We start from the raw sequence: 15,941 nt of genomic DNA on the forward strand, positions 1-15,941 counted from the left end.
AATATTTCATTTCCATTAAACTGAGATTAGCTGCCTGATTTCCTGAGCGCGCTGCCCCAGCCCTGGCGCTAACCTCTTGCAGAGGGTGCAGGGCAGGCTGTGCATGGCAGGGACAGGGACAGCAGCACCGGGTCTGGCCGTGCCCTCAGCCTGGGAGCGCTGGGTCAGGGACACCCCAGGAGGAAACCAGCTGTGCCCCCCGCAGAGGGGTTCAGGTCTGCAGGGAAATTTAGACACTTATTCAAACAGCTTCTGTGGGGAACAAATAAGCCATATAACCGCCCAGCTGACAGTGCCCAGCGCCTCCAGCTCTGCCGGGCTCTCCACAGCCAGGCTACCTTGGCTGGGGTCTGACCAGGGGGTGCCGAGGGGATCCTGGTGCCGGGGGCTGGGGGGGCCCCGTGGCAGAGCCCTGGGGAGCTGGGAGCACTGTGGGCCATGGCACCCGCCTGCTCCCCCCACCCTCCCCTCCACGGGACCTCGGCAAGCGCGGTGAGACCCCAGCACGGGGCCGTTGTTATGGTAACTGTAATATCTTGCAATTCCACTGATTAAAGCAGGAATTGGAAAGCCAGACCCGGAGCGGGGCCAGATGGAGACCTGATTCCCTAATGGCCATCGTCTCAGCCTGGCCGTAATCCCCACCACGTGCCCGCGCACCGGCACCAGCCCTGTCCCCATCCCACGCCACTTGGCCACAACAAGAGCAGCACAACAGCTGCAGCGGCTGCACACCCACCCACGGCTGTTCTGCAGGGAAAAAAAGGGTGCTGGGGACCCCGAGCTGTGCTCTGCCAGCACGCACAGCCTGAGACCCTGCAGGCAGCGCTCGCCCCGAGGCAGCCCCGGCCCCACGCGGAGCCTCAGCCACCGGCAGCTCTCTAATTGCAGAGCCTGGTTGATTTTCTGGCCCGGCTCCTGGATAATCACCAGCCATTCTGCACCTAATTTGAAATGACATCGAGAAAAATGAGCCACGTCCCGCGTGGCGGGGGCAGCTGGTGACTCGGTGGGCACTGCTCCCTGCAGGGATGGGGATGGCCGGGCAGCCGGGGGTGCCCCCATCCCGCGGGCAGTGAGTGCTGCTGCGCCGGGCTGCTTGTCACCAACAGGCAGACCCCAGGGGTTAACCACAAGCGTGGCAGGACGGGGGCTCCGAGCAGCCCGTACCTGATGCTGTCGATGAGCTGCTGGTGGGATTCCTGCGTGAGGACCATGCAGAGGGCAGAGGCCAGGCACTCCACCTTGCGCTCCGCCGCGTACTGCTTCAGCACGGTGAACACCTTCTCCTTGAGCTCCGGCTGGTCCCCCAGGATGTCGTCCACCTGCAGCACAGGAGCAGGAGCAAAGGGGAAGGGGCACTGAGCAGCAAGGTTAAGCGTGGTACAGAGGCACACACAGCACAGAAATGGGTCTATCTAGGGGCAGCACCCTGCTGGCCAGGTGGATCAGCCTGGGGCACCCGCGGTGTGCCCGGAGAGGTGCCCATGCCTCTGGTCCCACCGTGGTGTTGCCCATAACTCTTGGAGGCTGTGGGGATGTGGGCAGAGAGGACTCAGGTGTGAGCATCGGCCATGGAATGGGCCTCGGCAGCTCCCAGGTGGGGAGGAGCAGCGGCAGGAGAGGAGCTCATTGCAGTCCCCCCCGCTGGTTGTGTCCCGCTGCAGAGCGAGCCGAGGGGTGATGCTTTGGGAGCCCAGCACTCCCGTGGGGAGGGTCACTTATTCCAGGCACTTACTCCATTTGGGAGCTCCCCGGGGGGCCCTGACACCCCCCCCAGGCACCGGGTGCCACTGGCTGTGTGACAGCCGCCGCGGAGCAGCCGGCGTTTCAAGGTTACCGAATCTGGGGCGGTAGCAGCAGCTGCCTCCCCACGGATGGCTTTGCACGCTTTTGTCTTTGGATCCAGCACAGAGATGACAAAGAACGTGGTGTTTTGGAGAGCTCGGTCCCAGGCCACCTCCGCTGAGCTCCCCCTGGGCTGGGGCTGAGGGGCTCGCTGCGGCAGGAACCGGGGCAGCGCTGCCCCAGCTCGTGTCAGCACCACACTTATCTGGTCCCTGAGCGTGCAGGAAACAAAGGGAAACGACCCAAACTGAGACCACGAGCACCTTTATCACCTCTGGTGATGGTCCCAAGCAATGCTTGGTGTGGGCAGCCCAGCTCCAGCCCTTTTATGAGCACCACCCATCCTGCCCTGGGCAGTAACAGAACAGGAGCCCTGCTGGATGTAGGAGAGTGATGAAAACCTCCATTCCCCAGGCTTGTGAGCAACCTGCAAGCAGTGCATACATGAAATGTGAGCCCTGGCACCCTCTGACCCCCATCCATGCCAGGAGGATGGTGTCACTTGGGTACTGCCCTGTGCTGCCTCCAGTGCCAGCACCAGAGGCACCTACCAGAGCAGAGCCTGCAGGGCAATGATGGGGAGGCCCCCCCCCCAAATTCTATTATTTTCTGCATCACATAAAAATGAAGCTGCTTGAAACATCTGAGCCACCGACTCCCTCCGGAACGCTGCCTGCCATCCCGGCTGTGCTCCAGCAGCACGCGTGGCTCCGCGCCTGCTTCTGCCCTGCCTGTGGGGACACCGTGGCCCTGCGGTGGCCGTGCCCGGCAGGACTGGGCGGCAGGGCACTGCTGAGGGGTGTGCGCAGCACGGCCGGCCTGGTCCCCACCACGCCACTGGGGGCTGCTGCAGCTGGCAGGGAAAAGGTGCCCGCAGCACCACCAGTTCACTGGCTTCAAAAGTGCTCCCCTGTGATCAGCCAAGAAACGTTTACGTGGATTAATGTGGCCTCGCTAGAGGGAGGCAGCGTGGAACAGCCTCTCCCCCACTCATTAATCTCCTGTAATCAGCGGGTATCTGTTTCACACGCGGTGCTCTACCTTAGGATCCAAACCTCAACGCCTGTTTGTGAATCTTTAATTTAAAAGCTGGCAGAGGGGATTCGGCTGATCCCCACGAATCTCTTTATGAATGCCTTGTTCCTCTATTAGCTCGGGATCAAAAAATACAAGCTTGGTTATTTTCATAACAGTATTTTAAAAGGCTACTTTGAAATGGAAATTAGAAAGACTAAAAGACAACCACGATCAAATTAATAATTAGCAAGAGGCGATGTGTTTGGTAAACTGCCCTCCAGGCAGCCTTCAGGAGCACGATGAGGATGTAATCGTGATGACAGTTTTCCCTTTGCAAGGAAATGAGAACTAGCGAGTCTGCAGGACAGCCGGAGAGCTGCAGGAAGGGCCCTGCTCCTGGGTTCCTACTCGACTCCCACAGCGCCCAGGCAGTGAGCACGTGGAAGATCTCACAGCTCTGTGCAGCACCCTTTATTCCTCCAGCAATCACTGCCACACGGGGAATTTGGCCCCTTCTCTTCACACCGAAGCCCCAAGAGCTTCAACGGCACAGCGGCAACACAAAACCCAGAGCACAACCCCCCAGCGCCCAGACTCATCCAGCCCCAAGCCCCCATGGCCACGGCACAGCGGGGTGCCCGGCGCCCCCACATCCCCAGCCTTACCTTTTTGCTGAACTCCCGTGCTTTCTGCTTCCTCTCCTGGCGCACGGCATCGGCGCTGTGCCCCAGGTCCCGCTGGGGCCGCAGCAGCCCCAGGCGCAGCGCGCGCCCGCCGCAGGAGGCCACCAAATCGGCGGCGGCCGTGGGGCACCTCACGGGCACGCCGTCCACCTCCAGCACCACGTCCCCGGGTGCGATGCCACAGGAGGCAGCGGGCGAGCCGGGGGCCACGCTGGCCACCCGTGGGGGGCTGCCACCCGCCAGCTGGAAGCCGAAGTGGCCACGGGGTCCCGGGGGGAGGTCGGCGCGCTGCAGGCGGGACAGCACCCCGATGCTGGGGGGCACGGCCGTGCAGCGCCGGGCCAGTGCCAGCAGCGCCGGGCGGCCCAGCGAGGCGACGGGCTGCCCCTCCAGCTCCAGCACCTCGTCCCCTGGTCGCAGGCCCGCCGCCGCCGCGCTGCTGCCTTCCTCCACCCAAAGGACGTAGCAGGGCCCGCGGCCGCCGATGGAGAACCCGAACGCCTCCGGCCAGCCCTCGTTGGTCGCCGGCATGGCTGCAACTGTAAGAGAAAGGGGAGACGGGGCTGTGGGGAGTCTCTGCTCCCAGTGCCTGCTCCTGTAGGTGCCGTATTGGGCCGTGCCTCCATGCCTCGGGGGAGGAAATGCCCCCAGAGGGATGCTTCTCATTATATTTCCCCCCAAAACAGCTTTCATGTATAGCATTAACCTGATAACAGCACCCTGAAACACAAAGATGAGGATTTTCAAAAGCACTCATTTGTTGTTAATTCGTGGGTTAGGACCTGCTCTGGGTGCAGTGGGAGAAGTGTGCTCAAAGGGACAGTGGCACAGCTAAATGTCCCAAACTCCTGCAGTCTCTGCCAGGGCAGGACCAGCCCAGCTGATGGCCGTGGTGCACTCGCAGCAGAGGAAAGCAGCGCTCCTGGGTGCCCTTTGATGCTGCTGGAGTGTGAGGGCATTCATTGTCTGCTGACACTTGCTAAATTAATTTGCATGCAGAGTTTCACTTCATTTCATCTTAGCTGCCTGAAGATGCTTTATATTCCCACCTTTATTCCACCTGTGTTACTTAGCACACATTAAGCATTTACAGAAATGAAACCCAGACTGTTTTATCGGGGCAAGTTATCTTAGGGGGACTATGAAGGCTCATAATCACTCAGAAACATTCCTCAGCAATGCATCCTTAGTTTCGCACTCTTCAGATCAGGACTCAAGGCAACGCAGCCCAGCTGCTCCCGACAGGCAGCAGCCCCTGCCACAGACCAGCCCCACGGCACGGCACGAAGCCAGCCCCCGGTGCCAGCCCCCAGTGCCAGTCCCAGTCCTCACCCAGTGCCACTGCTCCCTGCCCACCCAGCCCAGGGTCCCTGCTCAGGCCAGCACAGCGAAGGCATCTCCGCTGCCGTGTCACTGCAGGGCTCCGTTTGGAGTGACTGAAAGCCATTGACCCACTCCTCTGAGACCTGGGAAATCTTCTCCCCACTGAACAAAATTCAGCGGTGCTGAAAATGCGGCATTATACCCTACTGGAGGCCAGAGAGAAGAATGAAACGCTTCTCGTGTCCTGTTTCAGCAGAGGCCACACGGACAGCTGGAGAGCAGGATGGGGATGGGCTGGGAACACGGCACGACCTCGGAAATCTGTGTCAACAACCCCAGCCTGCCCCGTGGTCACCACCAGCTGCTCGAGACTGCGTTACGAAGGGCACTAGGAGTGCTGACCTCACCAGGGAGTATGGAAAAGGACCGAGCACTATGCTGCAGCTACCGCTGTCCCTGCCCTCTGTCAGGATGCTGACAGCAACACCAGGTTCCAGCCAGCAACCATCACCACCCTCCCACCTCGGCGTCCCACTGCCACGGCACTCACAGAAATCCACAGCAGCGAGCCCGGTGGGTGTTTGTGGGGTGCAGCTCTGTCCCGCTAAGGGGTCCGGGCGTTCTGGGGTCTCCTCCATGGCTTGCAGCAGCGCGTCCTGCCTTCCTGCAGCTCCTGCCTCCTCGCTGCCACCCCAGGGGACAGCCCGCGGGCTGCCAGCACGGGGGGGACGGCCGGGGAGCCCCCAGGCAGGGCTGCTGCACCAGGCAGCCAAAGCCACATCCCCAGCTGCTCACTCCAGCCCTGCGCCCTGCCGGGTGCTCAGGGTTGAGGCCAGGCACGCAGAGAGGGCTGCCTTGCCTCTGGTTCCCTCGGTCCTAACTGAGTTTATTCCCATCGCAGAGACCCGCAGACAGACTTCTTGCCGTGCTGGCCCTGGGTGTGCCCAGTGCTGACCTGAGCCTGCAGATTGAGGGGGGATTAGGGCCTGAAGGGAGGTAAAACAGATTACATGGAGGGAAATCCATTACCCACAGGGGCAAATCCCAAGACGGGCTCTGCAAAGCAGCAGGGACACAGCGCCCTGAGACCCGGCAGACCCCCCCACCACAGATTTGGGTGGAAAACCAGAGCTTTTGGTGGTGCACGTCTGCCCAGCAGCACACGACATGCTGCAAGGATTTGGGGTCTAGGCTAACGTCAGGGTGGCTGCTCGGGACAGTTCCCTCCCCAGCAGGGCCACCAGCTCCTCGCAGCAGGGAGCATTTTGCAGCCCAGCCCCATGCTCCCACCAGCTCCCCCATTAAGCTGCTATTTCTGATTTTCTGTTTTGCTTCCTCAGCACTTAGGGATCCCGGGGCTTAGCACACTAAGAGGTTTTAGGGTATTACACGTCCTGCTGTGGCACCAGCAGGGCTGGGGATCTGCAGAGGGACGGCACATCCCATTACTGACCACACAACAACCCTGCCTTCCCCTCGCTGAGCGGCACTGGGACGGAGGGGAACAACCTGCCAGAAACCTGGGCTGTAGGGCACAGGATGGGCAAAACCTTAACGAAGGGAGCTGCAAGGACGTGCTCTGTGGTGGAGGATCTCAGCCTCGCCAGCGTGCTGTGCTCTGCACAGCCCCCGGCCATGGAGCTGTGCGGGTGCTGGGGGGTGCTGCCTGCCCCAGTGGGTGCTACAAAACACCAGGGATCTTTGCTGCTAACTGCCCCAACAGACAAAACTGCAGACACAGCTATGATCAAAGTTTTTTTTTTGTTGTTGTTTTTTTTTCAGCAAGTGAAGTCATTGCTTCCTTTCCCACCACTTCTAAGTGACTTGAGTTCTTTAAACAATGACTAAGTGTTGCTCCTTGCAAGAAATTAGTTCTGGGACTCCAAGCTAAATCTGTGGGTAACAAGAAGATGGTTTTATTGAAGACCAGACTTTGATCATATGAGGCTTTTGGCTGATTTTCACAGCGCTTTGACTGAATGACCCTCACCTCTTTCAGACTCAGCCTGCTGCTAGAGCCTTTGCTACTGTTTTGTCCTGGGGCACAGCTCGGGTGGCCACAGAGCCACACGCAGCACCAGCCCCGAGCACGGCCAGTCCCGGCTGTGCACAGACGTGGCACAGACCCTGTGTGTTGCCCACACAAACACAGCCTCGCACCAGAACTTACAGTGTTGCAGTGAATGTCCCCAGTCTATGGCTGTGCCCAGAGCAGAAATTTTGCTGTAAACAGTAGAAGGAAAAAAAAAAAAAAAAGGTTTTCCACTGTGCCCTCCTGCAAGAGCACAGTGCCCCGGGCTGCACACCAGCACTGCTGGTCCTTGCGCTGTGCTCTGGGGCAGCTGTGCCCCTGTGCAAATGGAGGCTGAATGTCCTCTCAGTCTCAAGCTTGATGTGTTGTTGGCTGAGAACTTATCAGGGAAAATAAGATCCCCTCCTGAAACGCCACCTCATCTGCAGCCTCTCCTGCCCCAGCGAGTTATTTTCATGTCCCCAGCACCCTGCAGGGCTTACCTGTGGTACCCGCGGTGCGGCCGCCCGGGACGCAGAGGACGGGCTGGCAGAGTCATCCCAGCCACAAGGCAGCTTCTGGATCAGTTACCTGCGGCAGCAGCCGCCCGAGTTTCTATGGCAAACTGCCCCGGCACAGTAACCCAATAGGCCACTCGTGAGCATCACCACGCAGCCTGAGCGGGGCCAGGGGACGGAGCCAGCTCAGGGGCAGCGGGCAGGGACCGGCTGGGGACTGCCGGCACCTCCCGACCCCGGGGCACAGCGGGCACAGCTCTGGGTGCTGGGGGTTGGACGGGGGGGATCCTCCAAGGTGCCTTCCAGCCCCTAAGGGCCTGTGACTCTGTGTCACTCCGTGCTGCTTGGTGTCACCCCATGTCACTCTGTGTTGCCCTGTGTTGTTCTGTGTCACCCCATGTCACTGTGTCACCCTATGTCACTCCGTGCTGCTCGGTGTCACCCCATGTCACTCAGTGTCACCCCATGTCACTCTGTGTCACTCTGTGTTGTTCTGTGTCACCCCATGTCACCATGTCACCCCATGTCACCCTGTGCTACTCTGTGTCACCCCATGTCACTCAATGTCACCCCATGTCACTCGGTGTCACCCCGTGTCACTCGGTGTCACCCCACGTCCCCACATACTACCCCAACCCCCCCTCCTTTCCCTTTCAGCACCCCGCTTCCAGTCGGTGCCCCTCGGGCCGCAGCACTCGGGGCTCCCTCAGGCTCCGGGCGGGCATCGCTTCAAATCCTCCCCTCTTAGCGAGCAGCCCCGGGGCCTCCCCGCACCCCCTGCAGGCCGCCCCCGGCCCCTCCGCAGCACGGCCCCGGGAGGGGGCGCTCCGAGCGGCGGCCCCGGCCCCGCAGCGCCCTCCGGGGCCCGGCCGAGTCCCGTCCGGGGGCCGCCTCCCGGTGCCGGGGGAGCCGCCCCGAGGCCGGCCGGGGCCGAGATGGAGCTGGCGGCGCTGCTGGCGCTGTACCTGGGCCTGCTGCTGCTGGCAGCCGCGGCCCTGCTCGGCGGCTGCCCGCGGAGCGCGGCCGGGGCCTTGGGCGGCGCGGCGCGGGTAGGGCCCGGGGGGCGGCCACGGGGTTTGGGGGGGGCTCTAAGGGGACAGGGGGGGCTCTGAGGGGACAGAGGGGGCGGCTTTGAACGAAGAGGGAGGGTTTGGGGCAGGTGTGAGCAGGATACAAGGGCCTCCGAGGGCGGTGGGGCTCTGGCAGGGCTGCCCCGGGCCGGGTGGGATGGGGATGGGGATGGGGCTGGGTCGTGCCCCTGGGGCTGTTTCTCGTTCCCTGGTCCCTCCTAGGATTCTCGGCCTCCTCCATCAGTAGTGTATGTCCGAGGGTGTGTGTCTGCTCCATAAAAATGTGGGTCTGGGTGGCCATGTGCAGGCCGGCCTGTGCTGGCAGCTCTCAGGTGGGTGCCCAGCTCCCAGGGGGATGCCCACCGGCACTGCCCGCAGCACCCCGCGTCCTTCAGGCTGCCAAAACCCTGCCCAGGTGCCTGCTCGCGGCCTGCCTGCACCCAGGGGTGGCCTCTGCTGCTGCTGCTGTGCCAGGCTGGCTGCCCTAGGTCACCGGGGTGGTGGCAGGGTGGCACATCTCGCCGTGCCAAAATCGCATTTTCCTGCCCTGCTGAAATCCCCTTGTTCAGTGACAGCCTCGCACCTCACCTGGGAGATGCTCCTCAGTAACGAGCCCCAAGGATGTGCAGCTGGTGGTACTCACTGCTCCCCTTAAGGGGAGCAAGTTCTGGGGAGGTGCTGAGAATGAAAATAGGGAGAGAGTTATAGCTGGTAATAAATGGTTTAGGGGAGGCTTTTAAGGTGAGTCTGTGATAATGTTGCAGGCTGTTGTTTCCTAGGAAAGTGAAGGAATTAGGAGCTTTAGGAGAGGTTTAAGAGTTGGTGCTTTGTTGTAAAAGCAGGGAATGAACTGACAAGGCATTAGCTTATTTCTCTGCCTATTGGGCTGTGTCTGAATGGGGAAAAAAGGCATAGCAATCTTGCTAGGGAAAGGATAAGGCAATTACTTAAGTTGTAAATAATATTTAGTGCTGCTTATGAGAGTCTAAACAGACATTGATTTTTTGTTCCTAGTGTTACCAGTTTGTTTCATAGACACTCAGATCACCGTGCAGAGAAATTTATTATTTTGCCACATTCCTTAATAGGTACTTTTAAGAAACATGTAGCAATCAGCAACTAAAATGCTGCTGTGTTATAACATCCCTTTTTGGAGAAATGAAACTGATACTTGTAGGCATGAAATAAACATAGGTAGTCCTAATTTGTTTCTGTAGATTCTGTATTTTAAATTAATTTCTGACTGAAATTAATTAAAGTGTATAAACCTGGGAGTGGATTGAAATTGTTTGACTGCACTCCTTGAACACCCTTTAAAGTATTCATTGTGAGCAATAGAAATAACCCCTTGCACACAGCACAGCTGTTTTTAGCTCTGTAGCAAGTCATCTTCCACCCCCGAGTCTTTTCCAACCCACCAGCGGCTCAGCTGCGCAGGCTGCTTTTATTCATGACACAGGTCTCGTTCCCTCACACCTCTGTTATCACCGCAAGCACAAATCGTATTCTAGGAGCTTTTTCTTTGATGTAAGAACTGGCTGAAGCACAAGGGATGGGTGTTCTGTAAGTGGGCGAATGATGGGTGTTTCAGGCTATCAGTGCAATGTAGGGCTGTAATTAACACACAGTTCATTTAAATTTGGATTTAGCAATTGTGTGATAGGTTGCTTTTCTGTCTAGTTGCCTAATGCGTCTCCTGTTGCACTATTCAATCTCTTTTTAAAAAGGCTTGTAACTCGAGCTGCTGATAAGAGGCATACCAGTTAAAAGAGAAATATTTGACATCTTCTCAACCCTACATATGTTTTTTGCCTTCTGGTCTTTCACATCTAAGATAAAAAGCTCTGGCTGCATATTTTCTCTTCATGTCTGCTAGAAATAGGCTCAGCTGCTCTATTTCTTCCACCGCTGATGGAGCAGCGTGTTGCTATAGAGATCTGTCATCTTCTGAACAGCAGAGCCAAACAACCCCAGAGTCACAGCCTATTGCGGAGGATGTCGCTGAATGAAGACAGGCAGCTTTATTCTGCATTGTGTCTGCCTGGTTTTGAAACGGCACTCAGACAGACGTGGAGCTACCAGGCTGAATCGTGGCTGTAGCTGAAGAAGCTGGGGTTTTGCTTTGTGGTTTTGTGTATTTGTTTGTTTATTTGTTTGTTTGTTTTTCTGGAGGATAGCAGGCTTTATCTCTTTGCTTATCTCTGCTTACATCTGTCCGATGGCCTGATGGAGCATATTGTAGTTGAGAAATGGCTCAGTTCTATCCCCTGCTCAGCCACTGACCCAGTCTTTAACCTGATAAAAGCTCCTTATAACTTTCACACATTAACCCAGATAAATTTGTTTGTGCCTACTGGGCTTCAGGAATAGGGAACCTCGCTCCCCTTTTGGAAACCCCAACAACTGCTTGCCTAGGAGCTCAAATGCCCCTAACGACAGGCGTCCTCCCTGGTGGTACGGGTACAGGGATATATAAGTGGGGGGTGAGGTGACTTACATTTTTGTTTGAACTGTGCCTGTGGCAGAAGTGATGTGCAGTACCAGTAACAGTGTTTTCATTTGCCTCAGGTATTGTCATTGGTAATCCCCACACGGCTCCAGAGAGCGACACAGAAGGTGCTTCACAGGCTCTTCCACACACGGTAATGCACGTTTATTATATGCTTTTGACATTATTTTTGCTAATGTTTCTGATTACTATTGATGATCTGCTGCCACCGGAGCTTTCGGTGTTACCCTCAGATATTCCATCTTCATTAGGGATGCTTGGTGGGGATTACAGATTTCCGTTAAGGTTTGCCATACTGTTGTCTTTCTGTTCCTTCTGTTGAGAAGATGGGACTCTGAAATATGTGAACATATTTGACAAAAAATGTGGCTCAGGAGTTTCCACTACAACAGATGCTGGTCACACTGGTGGGAAGCTGCATCCACAGGAGAATTACAAAACAAACACCCTGGCAGCTGTGGAATGAGCGTAGACAGAGCCAGTGATCCCTGCTCCCCCTCAGATCCCATTAGTCTTAGTCCAGCAGCCTGGACGTGCAGGTGGCTCAAGGGGAAGCTGCACAGCTGCCAGCGTTCAACCTGATGTATGAAGGTGAATTTTGTAGTGTCCTGTAAAATCGGGTGCTTTAAGATCTGCTTCGGGAACTATTTAAATGCCCTTCCCCTGAGGGTGGCAGCTCCAGTTTGCCAGGCACTCGAGGGGTGTCTACAGCTGTCGATTGCACACTGCTGCTGTTCCGACACCTGCTGTGCAGATTTTCTGGTGTTAGTTAACACAGCCCAGGAGAGTGGTTTCACTGTCAAATGTGCAGTCAGCAACAGAGCAATTATCTGATGAGCCTGGTGTAGTTGTCACTGCTAGCTTACGCGGGGTGCTGGAGGCACTTGGATCCTTCAGGCACGCCCTCCCGCTGCATCACCTCATTCACCAAGAGACTTTTCATCTCACGCAGAGGTGCAGCACTTGAGGGAGCCTTCTTGCAGCCCTGCAGCTGAGAGGAGATCACCAGGATCTCACTGGATTGCGCACAGAAATGGTGTAGGAGAGAGCAGGAGAGGAGATCTTGACATACTGTAGGAAGATAACCTCTTACTAGTTATTTTAAACTGGTGGTGAAAGTCCAGCCAACTGGTGTACCATGCAAGGAGCTGTAATGAAAGTCACTCTCCTAACACACGGCTTATCTGGTGTTGGTTTGCCAGGCTGCTGGAAGCTGCGGCGCAGCTGATGCACCCCAAAGCAGCCTGCATGCCAGGCACTGTGCAGCTTGCCTCGCAGAAGCTGTAGCCTGCTGGCAGGCTGGAACCAGCGCTCGCCATTGGTAACCTCCTGCCACGCTTTCTTTTAGAACAGCTGCTTGCAGCTCTTCTATATTACAGGTTTTTAAATTTACCTTTTATTGGGGGGTTTTCTTTGCTTTCAGAGCAGCGTGTAGCAAATGTCTTTTGGCAGAATATTTTGTAGCCTATTGCTGTGACGTATTTTGGCAGCACACAGGGACTATGAGACTGTACTTGACTGAGAGAAAAAAATGCAGAGGACGTGCTAATAATGGAAGTAAATTTAGCTGGCATTTTTTAAGGAGTTCATGTGCAAAGAAGAGGAGTCATTGGGTGAGAGAACACTCTCAATATGCAGTCCATGTTGGCCTAAAAACCTGGAAGAGATGTCCCATTGCATTTGGAAAGCCTGTGCTGATCACCTGAGCGTACTTGATCTATTAATTGGGATGCTGAGCATAAACAGACAGTCCCCTTTCTGTTGCAGAAGCCATTTGTTCACTGTCCTGCACGTAGCCTTGGAGGTGGCAGTCTATGCTGAATACACGTGGGAAGTGTTTCCTTACTGCTGGGAGCTGGAGTTCCACCTCCTCCTCCTGCTCCTGCCCTACCTGCTGCTGGCTGGGAACATCGGCTGCTTCGTTCTCTGCTCCCGTGCCGATCCCGGTAAGCTCATGCCGATTGCGGGCTGCGGCTGTTGGAAAATGGAACCAAAAAATGTTGCCAACACCAATGCTTTTACTATTTACTCTTGTTTTTGTTTTTCATAGGTATAATAACAAAATCAAATCATGCATCACTGATGAAGATTTATGCATGTGATGGTGCGTTATTTCAGAAAGGCATCCGGTGCCCTACGTGCGACATGGAGAAGCCAGCCAGATCCAAACACTGTCGTAAGAATTTAACTTGCTTGGCAAGCACAACAGTAATATACTCCCAGATTAGTTCGTTATCAGTAACTGCAGTTCACACTATTTTTGTTTTGTTACCCCACTCAGTACACATAGGATTTTGTTCATTTTTAGCAGGGTCCCAGATCACAGCTGCCCTTTGCCCATTCACTGAACTATTTTGCAGTTCATTATTCTCACAGAAATGACCAGTTCTGAGGGTATGCTTTTGGCTCAGGGATAGGCAAGCATTTGAGTATTTAGAGGTGAAATAAAAGTCATTGCCTGCCAAGAGCTGAGCTCAGGATTTTGTGTTTCTCTTGCAGAATTTGCTGTTACCATCATCACTTAAAATAAAGCAGGGAGATACAATCTCTACCTTTCACATGCCACAATAGGCAGTATTGTCAGAGAAGCAAAAGTCACAGAATCACAGAATGGTTTGGGTTGGAAGGGACCCTAAAGATCATCTAATTCCAACCCCCTGCCGTGGCCAGGGATGCCTTCCACTAGAGCAGGTTGCTCAAAGCCCCATCCAACCTGGATCTAGTCTTGGTTGGTGAACAAAAGAAGAAATGAGGTACACGTGTTTGTTTTTAATGTTTATTTCAGGGTAAGTGGTTGAAATTCATTGATTTGTTTAAAATATTATCACCTAAATCACGGCCATTGTTTTTTCTTGGATGAATAGCTATTTGAAACTGTGTAAAAATCAAATTGATTACTTAAAAGCCAACTAACCAAGCTGTGTTGTCACTCACTTTTGATCAGGTTTTTGCTTACCAAGCTGTGTTGTCACTCACTTTTAATCAGGTTTTTGCAATGTCTGTGTACACCGTTTCGATCACCACTGTGTGTGGGTCAACAACTGCATTGGTGCCTTCAACGCAAGGTATTTCTTCTTCTACCTCTTCACGCTGACTGTTACGGCCGCAACCATTGCGATCATCACAGCGGCGTTTCTCATCCAAGTGGTGCTGCTGACAAATATGATGCACGGGAGTTACATTGATGACCAAGGCCAAGAGCAGGCTGTTGAGATTCGCTTTCTCATTCAGGTAAGCTTATGCTCACTGGGCCGTTAACCTACCTGGAGTTTAGATTCCCCAGTGCTGGAATTTAACTCACCAAAGAGCTGCTTAAACTGTGTTGTGTCACCAAAACCTGAAGTTGTACCAGATTGTGACCTCTGCGTCTGGCAGTTTTGCAGTGCTTCTGCGTTGATGATTTTTTTAATAAAATAATAAAAAAAACTCTCTAGTACAAAAATATAAACATTCAGAAATAAATGGATTTAGAAAATACCCCCGCTTATTAGCAAGCTTTGAAAGGAAATAAATTTCTGGAAATCTGCATGCTTTTACTCAAAGATTCAATTTGGAATGGAGCATTGCTGAGCCTGGAGGGAGGATGGGGCTATGACCTTGTTTCTGGGGCTGAGGTTATGTGTATAGACAAGCATTTCAGGTGGGATGTTGCACTGTCTCTAATGCCGTGTGATTTAGTACTCCAACTTTGTAACCAAGTTATTATTTTCTTTCCTTGCAGCACCTTTTCCTGACTTTTCCTAGGATTGTCCTCATGCTTGGGTTTGTTATTCTTCTCACACTTCTGCTGGGTGCGTACTGCTGTTTCAATCTCTATTTGGCCTTAACCAACCAAACTTCCAATGAGTGGCATAAATCCAGAAGATCTGGGTGTTCCCGCCATCCAACACTGCAACCTTGTGACAGACAAGTTGTTTACAAAAATATTTATTCTAAAGGAGTCTGGATGAATTTAAAGGAAATCTTTAAGCCTCCCACAGTGCTGGAAAAGGAGAAGAAAACATGAAACTACTACCCCTTTGATTAGGATTTTCTTTTTTATTTTTTTACTTTTTCTAAGACGTTGATTCAGCAGCGTGTTTTGATACCACGAGCAACTTTTGTTAAAAAAAAAAAAAAAGGTTACTGTATTTCAGTTAATTAGAAACTTTCTTTTCATAAAGGTGATGAATCTTCAGAAAATAGTGTTTGCAAGTTTGTCTGTAACACTGCTCATACCAGCTGTTAAAGTGATGTGTCAGTCTTTTCAGACACAAGCACAGCCCAGAAGCAGCTGTACTAGAGGTAGGTTCAGCTGGGGTGTGCACACACACAGGCAAGGGTCTTAAAAAAAAAAAGTTACTGTTACTGGTTGTGTGCTGCATAACATATGCCACTGCACAACAGGCAAACTGAGTTCCTAAATTACTTTGGTACATCTCAATTATGTCTTCCTGCAGGAGACTTTACAGCAATGGAGTGAGGACGTACATGCGGAACATCATATAAAGAGACATCAGTTGTTGATTATTCCTGTAGGAAGGCAGAGTGGTGCAGTCGGCTGTGAGATGCTGCTTAACAGTGCCTCTGCAGAGCACTACTTAAGATACTTGACTTAGTGCAATGTTATTAGAGGGACCAGTAATGAACTTGCTGGCATGAAGCAAGCTCGGTCCAACAGACTGCAGTGAATGCCTTTACTTGGCTTATGTTTAACCCGTTACTATTAACAACATGTAGGATGAGGGAGAGGCCTGACCCTGCCGTCGGTATTTCTTTGTGGTTTAGGCATTTTGCTGCAGGGAAAGTAAAAAGCTGTCAAAGCTGTTTCTAAGGCTGCTCACCTGCGTTCACAGAACAGGCACCTTTAAAAGCAGAGTGGTAACATGGCCTTCCACTTCCGCACAGGGATGTTTTAGGTGAGCTCTGAAAAATTTGGGCAGTGTCCTTCCAGAGAGAAGTATATTTATGGCTATGCAAGTG

The 15,941-nt window shown here is 54.0% G+C and overlaps 1 protein-coding gene across 1 annotated transcript; it reads left to right on the forward strand.

Annotated features, from left to right (window-relative positions):
• The first annotated feature begins 8,253 nt into the window (after window positions 1-8,253).
• ZDHHC4 (zDHHC palmitoyltransferase 4) lies at window positions 8,254-15,161 on the forward strand. The gene is made up of 6 exons (XM_084537250.1): window positions 8,254-8,449; window positions 11,039-11,112; window positions 12,747-12,925; window positions 13,030-13,155; window positions 13,966-14,210; window positions 14,701-15,161. The coding sequence occupies exons 1-6, from the start codon at window positions 8,336-8,338 to the stop codon at window positions 14,983-14,985; spliced, it is 1,023 nt and encodes a 340-aa protein (XP_084393376.1). The 5' UTR covers window positions 8,254-8,335; the 3' UTR covers window positions 14,986-15,161.
• Window positions 15,162-15,941: the final 780 nt, after the last annotated feature.

This window comes from Aythya ferina (genome assembly GCF_964211825.1).
Source record: "Aythya ferina genome assembly, chromosome: 15".
In the NCBI taxonomy this organism is placed as follows: domain Eukaryota; kingdom Metazoa; phylum Chordata; class Aves; order Anseriformes; family Anatidae; genus Aythya; species Aythya ferina.